We start from the raw sequence: 21,475 nt of genomic DNA on the forward strand, positions 1-21,475 counted from the left end.
AAATATTATTGAGAAGCAGAGAGCTCAGCCTAGCACTGATCCAACAAAGCTCAGTACTATTGAAATCAATGGAACTACTCACATGCTTAAAGTTAAGCATGTGCTTAGCAAGATCAGGACCAATGTACACAGTGCCTTGCAGGTGGAATCCACTGTGAGCATCTTTAAGAGTTTAATGGTGTGACTTTTCTGTAGAAGAATGCTTGCAAGTAATTCCTTTGGCTCTTCCTGACTATTATGACCTGGGCATAAGCATGGTGGTTGGTCCAGATGTGGTCCTAAAGGTCTGGTCTACACTGGGGGGGAGGTGAGCTAAGTTGGTCTAAGTTACGCAACTTCAGCTACGAAAATAGCGTAGCTGAAGTCGACGTACTTAGAGCTACTTACCCAGTGTCTTCACTGCAGTAGGTTGACTGCTGACGCTCCCCCGTCAACTCCGCCTACGCTTCTCGCTCCGGTGGAGTACCGGAGTCGACGGGAGAGCGCTCAGGCGGTCGACCCCCGCTGGATTGATTGCTCCAGAGATAAGTGTAGACATGCCCAAATTTTCCCCACCTCTTCATTTTGATGATGTTTTTCCTTAAGTCCTTGAAACCTCCATCTTGCATCTTATTATTGTCACCCTCCTTTACTAGCATGAGAAGCCATGGGAATGATTTCACCTCAGAAGTTGTGTGCATCATAATTCAGTCAGCAAGTTGTGCTCATGGGCTAGGTCTACACTACAAACAAAGGGTGTGATTCCCAGGCCGTGTACGCATACTCACACTAGGTCAGTGGGAGCTAGAGCAAGTATAAATAGCAGTGTAGTTGCAGTTGCATGGACAGGATCAGCACAGGTTGACCATGCCAAGCACCAACCCGCCTGAACCCTCTGGGGATGTACTCAGCATGGCTGAGCCACTGCCTGAGTAACTGTGGCTACACTGCTCTTTATACTCACAGTAGCTCTCAATTTGCTAGCGCGACTATATGTAGACAAGCTGGGAATCACACCCCATGCTTGTAGGGTAGATGGAGCCATGGAGTTGTTGTGTGCCGCTTATTCCCCACAAGCTTAATTGTGTCATTTGCATGACTCCTCTAAACTGCCGCAGTTTGGGGAGCAAGAGTCTCTGAGCTAGATGCTAGAAAAGAATTGAGAACTGTACAATATCTGAATAAACAAGAAACAGGGAAATGAAGTCATTTTCTCAACATTGCCAACTCTCGTGGTTTTATCATGAGTTTCATATTATTTAGAGTGTCTCCAGCTCCTGGTTTCATCTGATAACTTGAGAAATCTCAGCTTTGACTTAAAAAAAGAAAAAGTACATTTCTAAGCCTTATGGTTGTGGAGAAAGCTTTGAAAACATGAATCCTAAAGATTCAAAAAAGAGAAGGCAAATTTTAAAAAATCCCAACCCGGATTATTTTGTAAATCTCATTATTTTTAAGCCAACCTCATGATATCTGGGGGTCTGACTCATGATTTATAAATGCCTGTGGTTGGCAATACAGTCTTCTACTAGAAATATTTATGCTGGCCATCGTTTATTTAGACTTCTTTTCAATGCACCTATCCATCCATGCCTGTGCATCAAGAAAAATAACCAATTTTAGCAAACGGTGAACTCCTCCCAACACCTAGTCAAGATTAAATCCGTTAACCCTTTTGTCCCGCTAGGGCTATGTGCAAATAAGCAGCTCGTTACAAGTATTTTATCTTTTATCTAGATGGCTTGAAAAGTGTCTGGTACCTTAATGAAATTTATGGGACACTTACAAGTTTACACATATAAACCAGCACTGAAATGTTAGATGAGGCTGTTGGTAAGTGTTAACTGTGCCTACAGCTGTCACATTCTGTGCAGTCAAGGAAAATCAATAGGGATTGTACCATTTGTATTGTCTTATCTAATATTTGTTCACCATGAAGTGCCAGGCACAAGCACAACCTAGAGCATATTGATTTTGTTATGTAGTGTAATCCACACACACATAGTCAGCAGGTGAAACTCGCAGCTTCTGGATCCATACCATGCAGGTTTGGTGTTTTTTACTTGTGTCTCATCTGGGTCAAGCTCACTGCAAAGCAACAACAACAACATTATGTGTAAATATTCACAAACAGAAACATAACTGTATTATTCACCATGTAAAGAAGCTGCCAAGAATGAGAGGCACCCAGTGAGAGTGCTCTAGTTTTATGATAATTGGTATACAGCAGCAGAAATAGGGTGTTCCTTTGTAAATCAGAATAGTTTAATGAGAAGAAGCTGCAAACTAACAATTTGCAAAGTTAGTAAACATGTAGTAGTAAATACTGCTTGTCTGATCCTGCAGTGTTGAAATCAGTGAGAGCTTTGCCACTGATTTCCGTGAGCATAGGGGTCACATGTATAAATGTAGGATTTCTTTCAACCAAGAGAGGGGCCTCGTTTTTAGTGTTCCCTCATATATCTATGTACCTTTTCATAGGACTCAGGTTTAACACCTGTCCTTCACTTTTCACTGTGCACTGTACTGTACATATGTAAAAATGTGCAAACCAAATTGTAAAAACACAGAAGTGAATGGCACATGGAGAAGTTCAAGCTGGGTTGAAAAAAATGTGTAAGTCAAAGAATGCAGGTGTGTGAAATGGAAAAGATCTGCGCATCAGAGTTGAAAAGAACTAAACCAGGAGTTATGTCATAGAAACAACATCCAGATTAGAGAGACAAGCATTTTTAAAATGCTCTAATTTAAAACATGTTTGCCAAACTTCAGATGTAAATTGAGAGCTACCTTTATAAGGGGCAACACCACCAGGCCTGAAAATAAGCCATTTTAGGATCTGATCCTGCAAAAAACACTTATTCATGTCCTTAACTTTACACATTAGCCGTTCCATTGGCTTTGATGGATGACTCACAAAGGTAAAGTTAAGCTGCTGCATAGGTGTTTGTAGGACTAGGACATTAGTGATGGGGATAGTATTAAGTAATTTAAAACAGTAGCCTTTCACCTTTTATTTATTTATGTTGGGGATTCGTGTTGGCTTAAGCTCAAGAAACATTCACTGGCTGGTCTCATTCTGTTCCTTGGTGGACATTGGTCTACATCATAGAACCACAACATACAGCAGAGCACACAAATATGGCATGACTGGTAGTAGGTGCTCAAGGAAGCCCTAGTATTGTAATAGCATAACAGTGCAGTTCAGGAATGAAGTGCATAGGCGGGGGGGTGAAGCTATATGTTCCAATGCCATTAGTCTCTCACTTTAATAAGCCCTACATTAGCACACAATATTTAAAATAAAGATAACATAACAGATGTCCAGGTCTGCATGGCAGCTTTGTGTACAAATAATTTTTCAAAACCCCACGTCATTCTGCATCTATCATATGTGAGGAAGGGAGATGCAGATGATATGGGTTCCAATTACAAAATTACCAAAATGTTGCAAACACATTACACCTCTACCTCAATATAACGCTGTCCTCGGGAGCCAAAAAAATCTTACCACGTTATAGGTGAAACCGCGTTATATCAAACTTGCTTTGATCCGCCGGAGTGCGCAGCCCCTCTAAACCCTCCGCCCCCTCCCCCCGGAGCACTGCTTTACATCAGAATTCGTGTTATATTGGGTCGCATTATATCGGGGTAGAGGTGTATTTTGAAATTTTATATTCTGTCTCTGAGATAGCAATGTAGTATACAGTATGTGGATGGATGGTTACTGTATGTCATGTATTGAACATTTACATTTGTTATGGATGACAGTACTTCCACAATCATGTAGCCTCCAATTCTGAGCTCAGTTTAAAACAAAAAAACTTTACTTTTCTTCAGAAAAACAATCCCCTTGAAATGCAGCATGCCATATCTCATTCCATGGCAGAGTTTTTCTAGGATGTTTGGAAAAAATCAGAAAGAATTTTAAAGCTGTGGGATTTAAAAATTTCCCCCTCAGTGACATATTTTTTAAAATGATCCTAACAGTTTTTGGCTCTTCCTATCTCCAAAATGGCTCTGCCAACAAACTCCAAATTTGTTTGGTATTGTTGGGCGCGTGGATTCTGTGGTTTGGGTGAGTATTTTTGTTGGGTTTCTTTTTTGCAAGGGAGATATTGGTGGGTCAATTACAAAAGTGGATAATACGAACCCCTCACTAAAGTAGGCAGGGAAGAGACTAATTAGGGGATAATTCGAGTAGGGATATAAATAAAGGCACAGGAAGGCCGGAGGAGGGGCCCTGAGGGGAAAAGGAAGTATTCTTCCTTCTAAGTACAGGCCAAGATACAAGAAGAAAGCTGATCACCTTGCTGTAAGGAGAGAAGAGACTTTGTGAAGAAGTAAAGGTCTGTTTGTCACTTTACCAGGCTGAAAAAAAAAGTCCCAATCCTGTTTCCCTTTTCAGTGGGATTGGGCAAAGAATAGATCTGCACAGTTATCAGTGTTTTAAAGTGGCCGGCTGCAGTATTGTTCTTCCCCACTCCTCTCTTCCCAGGGCCTGCTCGAGGCACCAGCGCAGCAAGCAGGTGCTTGGGGCGGCCAACGGAAAGGAACGGCACGTCCGGCTCTTCGGCGGCAATTCGGTGGCGGGTCCCTCAGTCCCACTTGGAGGGAAGGACCTGCCGCTGAATTGCCGCCAAAGAATGAAGCGGTGGCGGTAAAAATGCTGGAGCCGGCCCTGTCCCTTCCTGTTACCTGTGGATACAGTTTGGGCTGTACAGAGCAATTATTTACACACACACATACACACACACACACTGCAATGCTCTAAAATTTTTTCAAATATTAGAGGGAGAGATTTGAGGTGGAGGATATGTGGATGAGCAGGAGTCCAGGAGGAGGCCTGTAGAAGTCGGGACGTGAGTTTCAATAGACTGGGTGACTTAGAACTGTGCTACTATGTGTTGGATTGGGGCGTCTGTGGGAGGAAGAAGAATATGAGAGGACAGGAGACTGGCAGAGCATGCAGTGGGGAAAGAAGGGGAAGTGCAGGGAGCCAGAGGTATAGAAAAGGGTGCAGGGGATTGCGGGAGGCATAGAAAATGGATGCAGGATACTTGAGTAGGAAGGTATACAGGAATTGGGATGGGGAAATGGAGAGTTTATCCATGAAAAATGTTAAATATTTAAAATTTTCTAGATAGAAAACTTTAAGCACTTAGTTTACAGCAGGGATCGGCAACCTTTGGCACGCGGCCCGCCAGGGTAAGCCCCCTGGCGGGCCGGGACGGTTTGTTTACCTGCCGTGTCCGCAGGTTCGGCTGATCATGGCTCCCACTGGCCGTTCCAGGACAATGGGGGCGGCGGGAAGCGGTGGCCAGCATATCCCTGTGGACGCGGCAGGTAAACAAACCGGCCCAGCCTGCCAGGGTGTTTACCCTGGCGAGCCACGTGCCAAAGGTTGACGATCCATGGTTTACAGTGTAGATAAAAAGCTCCATTCCCTTCCACTGTCCTCTAACCCCATAATCCACACAGATACAACTCTAGACACACACAACTCCACATGCACAGGGCCTCATAAAATGTCACAGTAAGGATCCCCTCCTGTGGACCTTATATCCCAGATTTAATTTGATTTATAAAATTTATAAAAAAACAAATTGAGGAAATTCCCCCCAAAAAATATTCATTACAAGAAGGTTTTAAGGTTGAAAGTGTGTTTCAATGGAGTGTAGTTGGCACCCAAAACCAAGATTAGTCATCTCTTCACAAAATTGTGAACCTTAAACACACACACACACATCTACAAATGAACAGTTACAGGATTCACCCAGTTTCTTTATTCTCATATAATCCTTCATCATTATCATTCCATCAGATTTACACTACCGCCTGACATTAATTTTGCCCTCCCTAAAAGTGTCCGATATGTATGCAGATGTCAAAATAACAAATGACTGGAGATCAGAAAATCTTTTTTATTATTTTATTTATTGAAGGGACCCATTTCCAGTATATTACTACATTGCTCACTACAAAAAACTTCGTTATCGGATACACAATATAGTTAATGTAGTTATAAAATACAACTTACCAGGCCTATCTACAATCGCATAAACCTAAAGTACCATACAATCAATGGACATTATGTCACCAAATTACACCAGTAATTCATTAAAATACTATTTTACCCCTTCATCATATCACACTATGAAATATCTGATGACATATCTTAATATACCTTTTGAACTATATTATTTTTTGAATCTTTACTACACAATGAAAATAACATACAAAATCAACCGTACACATCCAGCAGCATATTTCCATTACACAACAAATTGAGTTGGCCAAACTAAGATTGGGTGTCTAAAACAGGGAGAGTTATAGTGGGTGATGAAGGATTGTATGGCAGACAATTATTGGCTATTACTTAACTGATCATTTCCATACAGTTATTAATATTTGTTTTTTAAACATATAGAATTTTTTAAAAGAATCAATTAAAATGTACCTTCAAATGTAACACTTTGTATTGTTTTTTTTGTGTGCATCATAATAAAATAATATAGTCAGGCTTAGCAAATATATATTAAGTGCATATCTAGGCCAAGAATTAGGTACTCCAGTACAGATCCTTGCTATATGTTCTACTGTGCAGTGACCATAAGTATGGAGGCCACTTAATTCTGGCAACCTAATTCCAGTACAGTACTATCTGCAAATTCATATTCGCAAATATAACTTCTCTGTACACTCAGTGTTCTATAAAATGTGTGCAGCATAAAAATGCCACCTGATTCTAAAAATGTTTCAAACTAAAAGGTGAGGCTCCATACACTGTTTACCTGAAGCAATTACTTTTTAAAGAATTCTGTGTAGAATAATTATTGGTTTACCAAGATAAAAATAAAGTTTCAGGAGCAGCTATAAAAATATTCTAGTTACTCCTCTAATAAAGAACAGACAGGTTTTTTAGAGCAAAATAAAATTAAAAGTTGCATATTTAAAGCCTGTTCCTGCAGTTGCTTAATACCATGAGGAGTACAAATACTCATGTTACTAAGCCCTATGTCTAGTAGAAAGGGTTTACCAGATTGCACCCTTAGAACCAAATGCTGATCCCACCTGCATCCACAGCATGGAGTCCACCAGAACTTCAGGGCTTGGCTTTGTTCCACAGCTTCAGAGGCAGGGGTGAAAATAACTTACAGGACTTACTGGTACGCCGGAGTCCTGAGCCGGGGTGTGGCCTCAACCAGAAGGGCCGCTGCGGAGCTCCAGGCACTTTAAATCACCGCGGGAGCCCGGCTGCCGGAGCTCCGGTGGTGCTTTAAAGGGCCCGGGGCTTCCCGCAGGAGCACCGGCCCTTTAAATACCCGCCCAAGCCTGGCTGCTGGAGCTCTCCGGGCCGTTTAAATCCCCGCCTGAGCCTGGCTGCCGGAGCTCCAGTGGGGATTTAAAGGGCCCGGGGCTCCCCGCAGCGGCTGCAGCCCTGGGCACTTTAAATCACCGCCGCGGAAGCCGGTCCAGTCCGGCACGGCGTACTGGCTCTTACCGGTACGCCGTACCATACCGGCTTACTTTCACCTCTGTTCAGAGGCCTAATCAAATGCTGACTACACACACACACACACACACACACACACACACACACACACACACACACACACACTCGCCTCAAGAACAGTTCTACGGAGGGATCTGTTGTTGCCTGTCTCCCATGCTCTCTGCCCAGGAGCAGAGTCTCTGCCCCACCTAGAGGCTAAGGGATGACCTCAGGGAGGCACTCCACATATGTAGTATCTCCCTAATTCCATAAGAGTGAGTTAGTGGAATCCCACACCCTTCCTAGCTGTCAAGTGGTAACCAAGAAGAGTGACTGGGCCTTGCAGTCCAAGATGGGAATCTTCAGGCTGGTATCTCTGAAAAAGAGCTGCCACCCTAGGATGAAAGTGGACAAAGTCCCCTTGGCCGCACACACCAGTTACTGTTGGAGGGAACAGATTCTTCACACAATGCACAGTCAACCTGTGGAACTCTTTGCCAGAGGATGTTGTGAAGGCCAAGACTGTAATAGGGTTCAAAAGAGAGCTAAATAAGTTCATGGAGGATAGGTCCATCAATGGCTCTTAGCCAGGATGAGCAGGGATGGTGTCCCTAGCACTGTTTGCCAGAAGCTTGGAATGGGCAATGGGGGATGGATCACTTGATGATTATCTGTTCTGTTCATTCCCTCTGAAGCACCTGGCATTTGCCACTGTTGGAAGACAGGATACGGGGCTAGATGGACTTTGGTCTGATCCAGTGTGGCCGTTCTTTTGTTCTTATTCCCTCCCCATCATCTCCTCTCTCCTTGGGCCAGCAAGGTTGGAGATCTGGGCCTAGTCCCTATTCCCCAAGGCAGTTCCATTGGGTTACTGTTGCAGTAATCAGGAAGGTGAGAGGGGCAGGATCTGCAGAAGCCGCTCAGAGAAGATGAAGCTCATATGCGTGAACTGTCCAGTTCCCGCAGTCTGTTCCAAGGTCTCATGGAGACCATTAACCCTTCTTCACCAGGTCCACCTGTCTCCAAGATCAGTTAGGCTGCTGTGGAGAGACCATACATTGAATCATAGAAATATAGGGCTGGAAGGTTCTCAAGAGGTTGTCCAGTCCATCCTCTTGGTCTGAGGCAGGACCAAGTATACCTAGACCATCCCTGACAGGTGTTTGTCTAACCTGTTCTTAGAAACCTCCAGTAGTGAGGATTCCACAGCCTCTGGAGGCAACCTGTTCCAGTGCTTAACTTCATAATCCAACACAGCTGCAACATAAAGTTGGGACATGGCTCATGAAACACAAACCTGCAATCGTCCCTTAGGAACTACTCTCACTGAAGCCAATAGTTTTGTCTGAGGAAGGGCTGTGGGATCAAGCCCAGACTTGGATAACTTCATATTTATCGTGCTTCAATATTTGTGCAATGAAGTGGGGAGCTGAGTATCATATGGATGTGCTTTGGCATTAGAGCAAATGTGTTTTAGTTAATAGAAATGATGTTGTGGCACCTTGACTGAAGACCTTAGAAATATAAATTAAATTATCTGTAGTTATAATGTAGCTTTACAAGTTAAGGAAAGCTATTGACACTCAAAATGCAACATAAACAATAGCAGATTGTTACCAGTTAATAGGCCACTTCACTGTTTAAGGGTTCTATTCCTTGTCACCCATTCCCAGATTTTGGCAAACAGAACTTGTGACATCAGATTTTGAAAAAAATTAACAGACCGAAATGTTCAGACCTTGCTACATAAAATTAGGCATCTCAATCTGTTTGCAGTCACCAAGATAATTGGCCTGATTTTTCAGAGGTGACGAGCATCTACAACATTCATTGAAAACAATGGGAGTTGAGTGTTCAGTAACTCTGGAAACCCATCCACTTATCTAGATGTATGCATATGGAGTTAGGTGTCTAACTTCAGCACCCAAATAAGAAAACATTTGCCATAATTCCTAAGCCCAAAAAGTGTCCTTAAAGATACAATAATAGTAATAATACTTAGGTCTTGTATAGCAGTTTCATCAGTAGATCTCAAAGCCGTCTACAAAGTAGGGCAATATCATTATCCCTATTTTATAGCTGGGGAAATATAGAATGATTGAAACATTAGGTAACTAAACAGATCTTTTTGTCTATTGAAAATGTCCATATTATTTAATGTCTCTATTTATTTTTTTATAACTTGCATTTTTTAAACCTAACTTCATTATTCTTTTGATTTAACTTTTTTTCTGAAGTGTTAAAGCACCTAGCATACCATTAGTGCTACGCATCTAAACAATAATACATTTTGATACAGGTGGTATAGTATTCTAAACACTCAACTATTTTACACTGACAGTTTAGCTTTCACTGTCTTGACATACAATCTTTCCAGTGGAAAGTATAATCTCTGCTATTGTTCCTATTGAGACAAGCATAGCTGGAGGAGGTATAAACCTATCATTGTTTGTACAGCACCAATTCCTAATCAATAAGAAGCTAAACACGTCAGTAGAAAAAATATTACAGCTTTGTTTCCACAAAATGTTACAATTTTTTTTCTCTCATCTTCATCAAAAGCAGCATTCTTGACAGTGCCCATTTGCCAGGAATAGCCAAGATATAGAAACCCTATGGGGTCTTGTGATTCAGATTTAGGAATATCAGACCTAGAAGGTCTCAGGCATTGTGTATTAGTATGTATTGAGTCCTCATTCCAGGTGGCAAACAGCTGCACTTTTTTATAAAACTTCAAAAATAAATCTGAAGTGCTTGCTTTCAGAAGATAAGTGTTATATTTAATTGAATCATTCTCAAAACATTATAGATTAGGCAAGAAAAAGGATTGTGAATATTTAATATATTTGTTTTGTATTTCCAATAGTCAACAGAATAATGAAATTCCTTAACTACTTCTCTTTAACTTGCATGAAGAAAGCACGGTATGTTGCTAAATCTCTTTTCACCAGCACTGCCGAGAAACAACTTTAATCCTTGTTAGAAAATTGCAGAGTCTGGGGCTGACAAAGAGCTCATGCTTGTTCTATTGTGAGTGCTCCTGGGCCCTGAGAGTGGAGCCCTTTACAGCTGCATGGATCCAGCCTGGCTCAGCTGTACTATTTAGGAGAGGAGGTTTGTCAATTTCTATTGACAATGGAGAGAGTTTTTCAGTGCCTGTAGCAGTGCTGAACACAGTTGGGGATCAATGCCAGCCATTCAAGCTGCACCCTCTTTCATTGCTTTGGTTTGTTAATTCAAGACTAAAGGTCTACTGAGGGGGTTTAGGGTGTTTAAGAAAGCTGATGAACTGTTTAAGAAAGCTGATGAACTGAGAGCGTTTATAGCCCTGGTGTGGCAATTTCCATAGTCAGTGGCAACTATTGGCACTGAGGGAGTTGTCCTTGTTGACCCTCTTGTTATTAAAAATGCACAAGTGCTGCGCTTCTCAATATTTCAACACTCTTTCATTGTCAATACCACCTTCTGAGCCCTTCAGCTTGTTGCTTGCGCTAAAGATCTTCTTAGATTGGGTTTGAAAACTTCACCTTAAACACTAGATTAGACTGATGTTCTGTTTTCCGTGCTCCTGTTGATTTGTTGAACCTTCCCAGGGCTGGAAAGCAAGTAGCAGCTTGATGGGGAGACAGGCTGCTAATATGATTTACCAGTCTACAGTCATGCACAATAAGTGTGAATAAATACAGGGGTCTCACAGAGTCAACCCTAGCCTTTCCTTTTCTCTTATTTTTACTTTAAAAGAGATATCTCTGGAAAATTGAAGTGAGTAATGCATGCCCTTACAGGAGCTGGATGAACCATGAATAAGAAAAAACTAACATATTTTTTCTTAAAGTGGTTGGCTGCTGTCATGCACTGATGTGAAAAAATATATAATATTCACTTACTGCTTTATGCCTGCATAGACCACAGCAAAGAATAAGCCACTAATACCGTATCATTGACATCTACAAGAGTCTTACTGCCCTTCCAGTATCATTGTTAGAAGGGGGAAAGTGCATTTTTACCAGTTAAAAAAGAACTGTTTTTATTTTAAAACTTTGAAAGCTAAAGGCCATTATCTGACTGCTAAAGGTTACAAGTGAGTTTGCAACAGATCTTCCAAATGACAGGTTGGGTGTATACTCTGCCAGTAAACTATACTAATGATGGTCAAAATGCGTGGCCTGCTTTCCAACTCCCTCTGAGTTTGTAGCACTGTGCTTTTTTTTAACACCATTTTAAAAAACAGAAATATGGAAACATTCATCTTAGATAGGCTAGAGGGAATTCCTTAAATGCCCAAAGTCTGTGTATTTGAGGCCAGAAAGTAACAGGTATTCTTTCTAGCAATGCTACTGGCGGGGCGGGAGGAGAGAGACCCTGAAAATACGCTAGCTGTGTTTCTTGTAAAAATTCTGTGACAATTCTGGCTTCAAAATTTGAATGTCATTTTCCATATAGTACTTTTAAAATGTTTTCTTAATGTGTTTTGATATATAATATCAGATAATACTGTTTAATGGTAATTTCACTGTATGATTTTCCTGTATGTGGTTAACTTGTTAAAACTAGGCTAAGAATTTTTCAATGATTTTGATTTTAACATTTTACCATTTTTGTGTTAATAATTATAAAAATGCTTTTTTGCCCTGGTGTATTGATAATCCTATTTATACAATGGAGGGACAAAGTTAATTTTTATTTGCCTCTCAAATATTGCCTCAGCAGCATTTATTCTCTAGTCTCCAAATTTAGCTGGACTAATATGAAGCAGTGATTTTAGTTTCTTGGCTGTGTTTTCAATGTGTCTGTCTTAGTGGGGTGATGTAACAAATTTGCATTCTATGGCAGTTTTCATTTACATATCTGGATTTTTTGAAAATACACACATTTCGAGAGAATGAGACAGGTTCTGTTCTCAGTTTTCCTTCTACAACTCATTTATCACAGTATCTGCAGCTTGCTCATTCATTCCTTACCAATTATTTCAACACAACCCCCTTAGCAGAAGTAAATTGTAGCTCATGTTATGCAGGTTTTTTCTCATGGAATAATATTCATTTCTTGAAAATTCATTGATAGAATCATGTTCTGTATCTCTCCCCTGTGCAAGATTAAGATGTGTAGCACCTAAGCAACAAGAGGATAGATTAGGTCCATCTTGTTTCAAAGAACAGTAGAGGATCCAGAGAGAATGCATGGCTATATGACATTTCAAGTTTATCACGTCAGCAGAGTCCAGCAAGTGAATTCACATATATGCTATTTGTTATAGTACATGACAATCATCCTGTATCAGCCTTTACTTGAATTAAGACCCCATTATCCATTATTTCAAAAAAATGTGAAGTAATTGTAATGAAAACCCTAAAATAAGTGTGTGACTAATAAAAGAAAAGAAACTCTATTAAGGAATGTCTTTCAGTGATCCGGAGCACTGTTCCATGGATATCAAATCAACCCTACATAATATTAAACAAATCAAGTTACTTCATTTTATGAGATTTGTATAGCCACATGCATTTTATTCAGTGTGTTTGTTCAGTTCAATATAATAATAAATTAATAGGAATACATTTGAAAAAAAGTAATATTAATTTATTTCCTGTGATATGTAATTAAAATACCTTTTACACATATTAAACAAAATTGTTAAAGCAACCTTAATAAATACAAGTCAATATTATATGAAAATCTTACTTTTAATCATTACAAACATTTCTTAAAGTGGATTACTAATCACTTCTGAGTCTAGATTTATTTTATTTACTATAAAGAAAAAGTATTTAAATATATATCCAATATATGTATAAAAAGCTTGTTCCACAAGGCTGGCATTTTTGGTATAAAGAGTGTCATTAGTTAGATGATATCCAGAAACCACATTGTGTTAGATCTTTCAATATATTTTTAATTGGGCTTACAATATTCAGAGAGTGCATACAGTAGCCATCCTTTGAACTTTGTTAATATATGCACCTTGTATCGTATGCTACATTTTGAAACATAAACACACAATGTTTCTCTTCTTTACATATCTGTGTATGTTGTAAGGGGACAGGAAATTACAACAGGAAAGGATTTAAGCCTCCTCCCTGTGGGAGAGAGACTATAAATAAGGATGAGAAATGAACTCTCTCAAAGTGTAATTTCTTATTCCTAAAATGAAACAAGCCCCTTCCTTTTTTATACTTTGACTGAATGACATCTGGTTAGTAGTTTACATGAGTGAGAGAGAGAGAGAGAGAGAGAGAGTAAAATTGCTACAACATCTTGTAAAAACTCTGTTAACTTTAGTTAATTTTAATGCAACTTGGTGCTGTATCTTCTTGACCACTCATATATTTGAGCTGGACATTATTTTTATGATAAAATGAGCACCAACTGCAGTAAGATTATTTTTGCAATATCCATTCATAAAGCTTTGAGTGAAAATGTTTACACACAGGCCTAGCATGCAAAAGGAAAAAAGAAATATCTTGTAATATAGTTAGTAACAAATGGAAGGCAAAATCCTGAAAAGCTTACTTCTTTTATTGTCTGTTTCTGGTTTTACTGAAGTAAAATTCCTATTGACTTTGGGGTGATTTCCCAAAGTCAGGAGTGAGTAAAAACGGAATAAGGACTTCAGGATTTTTGGCTCATTGTTAGATGCCCTTATTCTATATTAGATGTTGTTTTCTTGTTTGGTATGGAAAACCTGAATCACAGCAAAATCTTTCTTTAAAGCTAATCTTACTGCATTTCCCCCTACTGTTTCAGCAATCAGTTCTTCCATATGTGTGTTTAATACTCATTCTTACTGACAGATAGCAAAGTGCAAAACACTATTTCACATGAATTTGTTAAAACTCAAAGACAGCATAGTGAGTGCTAATTAATGTAAAACAGTCCAGGAATAGGCGTAGTTTGACTTCTATATTTTTTTTTTTTTTGGAGGGTGGTGGGGGGCAGCTCCAGTCAGACCAATAAGGCTGTGCCTGGGAGGGCAAATTCGGCCCCTACCCAAGACTTGTAGTTTTTTTGGGGGAGGGGCAACGCCCCCCTGTCCACCCCTAAATTATGCCCATGAGTCTAGGTCAAGTTAGTTGATTTCCTAGCAACACACGCAATTCTCTTAACAGAAAATTATATCACTGATGACTTCAAGTGCTGATCTATGGTCATTACCTCTCATTACTAAATATGTTAAACGAATACTTCAGAGTTGTTGTTTTTTTTTTGTTTTTGTTTTTTCACCCTTCTTTCTAGCAATGGTACAGCAGCTCCATGAAAGTCATATGTATGTGGCTGGCTGATAGATTAGACCTTCAGCTTCACGTCTACCAGCTGAAGACTCTCATCAAGATAGTGAAGGTAAACAAAAATATATTTGAATTAGATTACAAAATGGCATTCGAGAGAAAAGTGAGGGATAGTTAATAGAAAATAAACTACTATAGATAAACATGGGTCACTGTGCAAATCCAGACATATATAGTGAAGCAAATTGCTACTTTTTATCAGGGTTTCATCCCCCTTTGGTTACCTGTGTGTGTGGGGAGGGGGGAAGTATGTTTAAAAATGCTTATCTTGATTTGCAGGAAGAAAGACAAGAGGCAATGAATGTGATTTAATTAGGCCATTTTATTCACTTAACTAGTTTGTAATAAATGGTACAATACAGGTCATCTTTCTTTCCTTAACCATTTCCACCTATTTGAAAGCACTGCCCTCAGGCCTCCTCCATCTTAACCTGATCTCAGCCCCTTCCCACCACCCTCCCCTCATCTGATGGAGTTAAAGGGGGCTGGAAAAAAGATGGGGTTGTCTCCCTGCTGAACCAGATATTAGGAGCTCCAACCCTACTTTTACCAACTTCTGTAGGGGATGCCTCCCCCTAAACCAGTGGTGGGCAACCCGCAGGGACATGCTGGCCGCCGCTTCCCGCAGCTCCCATTGGCCGGGAACGGCGAACCGCGGCCACTGGGAGCTGCGGGCAGCCATGCAAATGTAAACAAACTGTTCGGCGGCCCGCCAGCGGATTACCCTAATGGGCCACAGGTTGCCCACCACTGCCCTAAACCCACTTCCAGGTCCTGTCTATCAGGGAACCATATCCCCTCTGTAATAAGTACCTGCACTGGACACCTGCCACACCTACTACCTACTAAATTGTGATTCTAGACCTACCCTCATTACCTACCTTACCCCTCACCTGCTACGGGGAAGGTGGAAAAAACTCACTTCCCTTCAGCCAATCTGACAGTGAGGGAAAAATTCCTTGCCAGCCCCAAATGAAAAAAGGCAACTAGGGCAAGCCCACAGAAGATCATAAAATCTGGTTCTACTCTGTTCCCCTGGGTGGGATCCTACTGATCAGCGATTGAGAGAGAGCCTTCTGGAATGCAGGAGGGGTATTAATACCCTCCCCTTCCCCTGGTGCACATTGTGAGTCAGTGACTCTCCCTGGCCCAGCCTCTTCCTGTTTCCCCCTTGGCTCCACTCAGATGAGTCTGTCCTCCTCCTCCTGTCCCTCATAACCCAGATGCAGTACGGATGCTTAAAAGAGCCCTGTCCTCTTTTTCCTGCTGCCTAGACAAAGAGTTATTGCATTCAGTTGCAGTGAACACCTTTCCCTGAATGAGTAGTTACTGTCCATTGTAACCTCACTACAGAGGAATCAAACAATCAGTTACAGTGAATAAGTATGTTGACTGCATTATGTCTACCATCTCAATTACAAATCCTTACCTGGAACAGACTGGAGCAATTTGTATAGGGACTTCACTCTATACACCTTACAAGGTGTTAGTGGTTGTATTACTGAAAACTGCTATTTTTACCTTGACAATTACAATAGTACACTTACCCCTCCTGCCCTCAAGAAAGTGGATGGTAACTATTTTTTAATTATTTTTTCTATTTCATTATATATTGTGATGTATTAGGTTCAGCCTGGAGAACACTGTACAAGTATTGGGTAGAATTTCCTAATTTTTCTTAGGCCAGATAGAGCACCAGTAGAATTAGGAACAAAGGAATTGCCATATTGAATGAGATCAGTGGTCTCTCCAGTCCAGTGTCCGATCACTGACTGTGGCTAGTGCCAAATGCTTCAAAAGAAAGTGCAGATATCCTGCATTATACAATTATTGGATAACCTGACCTCGTGGAAAGTTTCTTTCTAACCCCCCATGAGTGAGTAACTGGCTTTTGCCTTGAGTCAGAGGAATTTGTGTCTCTTTCCAAACTTTTTTAATCCTTACTATTGTAGTTCTGAATGTTCTTGTTATCCATACAAAGGTCCAATAAGAACTTCTTGGTCTCAGTGATAACCTTTTCCCCAAATTATCATGTTGTACAGTTAAAGTCATGGCTGTAACATATGGGGAAATTGATCTCTTGGACACTAGAGTTACATTTGGAATTTTCATTATAAAGTGGAAAAATGATTGACTATGGCAGATGTTGCCATGCTTACACCAGCATCAGCCCAACAGGCCATCCAAGTTTAGCTTTGCCATCTTAGAGCCAGGTCCTGCGCTACTGGTTTCAATGGAACCAATTTCCTTTCAGGCCACTGGCTGGTGACAGCATAATCAAGACACACTGTGAGTGGTGACTCCAATGAGAGCCCCCTTGTGGAATTCAAAGTTTTTCTCAAGGAAGGACAACAGTGGAAACATCACCTGCTCTCCTCCAGGGCTAAAGTGCTCATGAAGTACAAGAAGTGCACACAGTGAGAGCTAAAGGCAAAATTATACAAGTGTGGAGCTTCTGGAAAAATTGACCCCAAGTCCATAGAGTCCAAAAGATTTACCTAAACGGACACTTAAGGAGTGACTGGTGCACTGTGAGTCAGTAGATGGCAGGACCAACTATGCCAGTACTGTAGTCTACATTAAAACTACAGAGTGGCACAGTGGTTACCCTTGCTTAGAGGAAGTGCAGTGAACACCTGTGCAAAACTGGTAGCAACTTTGTGGCTGGACATGCGGAGTGTTATGGGCATGTGAGAGAGGGTTCCAAAGTTGGTTTAAATGTCTATGGTCTCTAGTGTAGAAAAGGTCCTAAAATCTCATCTGCATCATTTTACATCCATCTGTATATACAAATTCTGGAGAAGGTCCAGAAAGAGCTATATAAGTTGTTCAAAGGCTCTGAACTACCATCATAAAAATGAGAGTTTAATCTTATACACTTCGGAAAAGATACCAAGAGGAAACCTTGTTGTATTTTATAAGTACCTAAAAAATAATCACAAAGTCTTTAAAAAGATGGGTTTGAGCTAAACAGCAACAAAACCCAGGGACACTCATGGAAATTTAAAAGGAAAGAAACTGGATTTAAGTAAATGAAAAGGCTTTTTTCTTGGAAGGTAATCAAAGCTTGGAATTCAAGAAAAAAGGCTGTTACTTGGACACTAGTGATACCTCAGGATATAAATGAGATTAAGTGACAATTATTTCATATTACATAATTATTTTTGTTTTATTTATACAGTACCATCAGTTTGCACAGAACTGTACACTAAGTGAGGTATGCCAGATCTCTGCCTCAGTGTGCTAAATTCATGGCAAGAACAATAGAGCACATGAACATGCACACAGAGGGGGAAAATGTAGTCTGAAGGATAAGGAATATTCTTTCCCCAGCAGGCCAGCAGAGGATACCTTAGGAGAAATACTAAAAAATACTAAAACTGCCAAATTATCATGAGATGCTTTAGATGTGTAACTGCTTTTAGCAATAACAGCAGTTGCACCACCGAAGGCCACTACATTGAATTGAGAATATATCAATGGGGCTGATACTGAAGTCTATAATGAGGTAAAAGTTCCTCTAAAATCAATGGGAGATTTGTCTGGATAATGGTTGCAAATTAATCCTTAAAAGTCATGTAAAAGGAGAATTCTGAAAAAGTGTGAAAATCCTACTGTATTTACGTTAGTGAAATATAGTGAGTGACTGTATCCAGAGAGTACAGCATTTTCTGTTTGTTGTCTCATACTTGTTTTCTCGTTTAAAGGAAAAGTGCACCCACTTTGCTCAAACCCACAATATAAAAATCCACAAGGTAACCCATAAACTCTAAAATGTGGGGACTTGGGGCATAGGTTAAAGTTTTTAATTAAAATGGATATTTCTGAGCTTTGTATTGCACAAGCAATATCAGGCATGAAGGGTGTCATGAAAGAAGACTATAGTGGATGTGGGACATAAATCAAGTGATTGGAAAGGAAGCATAGAGTGCATGAAGTGGGAAGGGTCATAAGTAGAGATGAAAGAGATATGAGCAGTGATGAAGTTCTGGAGAGATTTGAAAGTGATGAGTAGAACTTTGATCTCAGTATGGTTCAGAACACAGCTTAAAGTGGCACTGACTTAAAGGATTTCCTTCGGGGAGCACACTATACCTATGTTCTGTTGAGTGCAGTGGCTACCAATTCAATGCACTTCAATGTTTTGGTGTGTGTGTGTGTGTGTGTGTGTGTGTGTGTGTGTGTGTGCGCGCACAGCAGTTGAAATCAACTGAGATGATCAAACTGATATGTTCATTTTGGGGCTGAGAACAGAGCCATCTCAGTAGAAGGTCTTCAGCTCTGGAACTTACTCCCTCTTTGATCCAACAGAGAAACAACTGTGATGTTCATGGAAGGCTGCAGACTTCATCAGTTAACCCAGGATTAGTCTAAGGGAGTTGGTTAAGGAGGGGTTCCCTGGAAAGATAGGTTCCTTATTGGGATTGCTTTGGTTACCCTGAGTTATAGTTACTTTATTGTTGATTTTATTGCACTGAAATGTCAGTGCATCTACAGGAGATTATTCAATGGGCATATAATATGAATGCAAAAAAAATAAATCTGGATCGAGAATCAGTAGGAGTGATTTAGTCAGAGCATTGGAAGAATGAAAAACTTGATAGCTGTGTTTTGGATGGACTGGGGGCAGAATCGATGGGATAGGGAAAAAAGTCAGCAAAATGGATCCATATAGGAAATTAACAGACAGTGGTTAAAGTAGACAAAGTAGTAAGGAATTGTGGGGCTTTAGACCTTCCCTGGTCCTCTTCTCTTATAGCCTTTTCCATACACATTGTAAGCCCAAACCAGTGCTACCAGAAAACATGGCAGAGTATGTGTGTTGGATTTTCACTGCTGCAGTGCTGCCTACCTGCTTTTAGACATCATCACTGAATAATGTGGTTCCTCCTTAGACTTCTTGCCCAACACAGAAAGTCAAATGAAACAGTAGCCTCTGCTGTGTCATGGCAAATCTATGCATCAGGGAAACAAAACCTTGAGAAGAGAACAAAAGGAAGGCTATGTAGATGATTTGCAATTTAAGTGAGCATTTACTCTGGCTTTTTCTTTTTTTAAGCAGTGACCACAGAAACTGTTACATCACAGGATACAGAACACATCTTAAAACTTGTTTTCAAATGTATTTTCATAAACACCTGGTTTATAATGCAGAGATAACTGCAAAGGAAATTATATTATGAGGAAAGAGTTCAGGTGTTGAGATTTTCTGCTGGATGGTAAATAGGAGCTGTAACCAAATTCATAATTGAATATACAACTGTAGATGTCTCAGCTTCAAAATGCTGTACTTTTAAGACTGATTTAACAGAATGATGCCAATTTGTTTAGACATTCATAAAGCTCTTTATCAGGTTCCCTCTGAATGAATGAGGGGACTACAGAGTTACTGCAAAATATGCACTGAGTGAAGTATGGAAGCTTAACACAAAACATACCACCTTAAAGGAATGGTTTTTAAATTGGGGACAATAGACCCTTTTCTGGTGTCCATAGAATGAAACAATTTAGCATTGTCTACACTAATGCAGTTTTGCAAAAATTACCCCAAGTTAGACAACAGGCTGTTAACACCTCTGTCCACTTCCGTGGTTGCTACCACTAGTGAAAGCTGGATCAGTGCAAGAGATCAAAGTGTAGAGAAGGTCTTTGGGAACCAAGTATTTGGGCGATTGTTGTATTGGGAGGGAACTGACCCATGAAAAGTGATCTTTCTTTCAAAATGATGCACAAGAGGAAAAAGTTGATAACTACCTTGAAGAAATAATTGCTAATACATCTTGGTAACATGAACTATATAATGTTTCTAGTAAGCTGGTTTATTATCACTTCACATCTCTCCTGACTTGACAGGTATAACAGAGTCATATGCACAGGTTCGCAGATGATTATGACAATAAGTTGCTTATATGGATACACAGCATGGTTGGTGGTGGTTGTGTTCAGTGGCCCAGATTTTCAAAAGTGATTAGTGATTTTGGGTGCCTTGTATTTTGGAGGGGTCATCTTGAGATGTTTTTAAAGGGCCTAGTTTTCAGAAAGTGCTTAGCTCTGACCCAAAAATGAAAGCTCCAGCACCACTTAAAATGATAGGCCTGTATTCTTAAAAGGAATGAAACTATTTTAATAATGGTATAATTGGACACTTTATGCAGTGACTATGTGTGGGCTTCTTGGGAAAATCCAATGGTGCATTTTGAATGTTCTCTCTTCTTGCTACAGAAAACCTACCGAGATTTCAGACTGCAGGGTGTGTTGGAAGGAACACTGAACAGTAAAACCTATGATACCGTTCACAGCCGTCTTACAGTAGAGGAGGCCACAGTCTCAGTCACTGATGGAGGAGGACTTCAGGGTATCACCATGAAAGACAGCGATGAAGAAGAAGGATGATAGTGAGATATTTCACCTAGAAGGTCAACACTAGGTGTTTGTTTTGTAACTTGTCCTTGTATTTGCATTTATAGTTTTGCTTTACAATACTTGAGTACCAAAAATGTAATTCATTCCACTTTTTTAAATCTGAAAGCAGAATTATTGGGAGCAAAAGTGCCAAGAATTTTTTGAGGACAATGATTTTAGCATATTTCAATGTATAGCTTTGCTTAGAAGTGTGAGAATGTTGGCATGGAGTTTGTGTTCCACTTGTGATTATGTTTCTTTACCTTTTGTTAGAGTTACCATTTGTTCCTGTAACTCCTCCATCAAATAGTGA

At 40.2% G+C, this 21,475-nt stretch overlaps 1 protein-coding gene across 14 annotated transcripts in view; it reads left to right on the plus strand.

Moving 5' to 3' along the window:
* The window catches only part of CADPS2 (calcium dependent secretion activator 2), a 581,803-nt gene extending 560,650 nt beyond the window's left edge, over nt 1-21,153 (plus strand). For all 14 annotated transcript variants that reach the window (XM_065397473.1, XM_065397474.1, XM_065397479.1 and 11 more), the window contains 2 exons: nt 14,708-14,812; nt 20,983-21,153. In XM_065397473.1, the coding sequence (XP_065253545.1) occupies nt 14,708-14,812; nt 20,983-21,153 (276 nt within the window). The remainder of the gene's footprint in view (nt 1-14,707; nt 14,813-20,982) is intronic.
* The last annotated feature ends 322 nt before the right edge of the window (nt 21,154-21,475 follow it).

Source organism: Emys orbicularis, chromosome 1, assembly GCF_028017835.1.
Source record: "Emys orbicularis isolate rEmyOrb1 chromosome 1, rEmyOrb1.hap1, whole genome shotgun sequence".
NCBI classification, from domain to species: Eukaryota; Metazoa; Chordata; order Testudines; family Emydidae; genus Emys; species Emys orbicularis.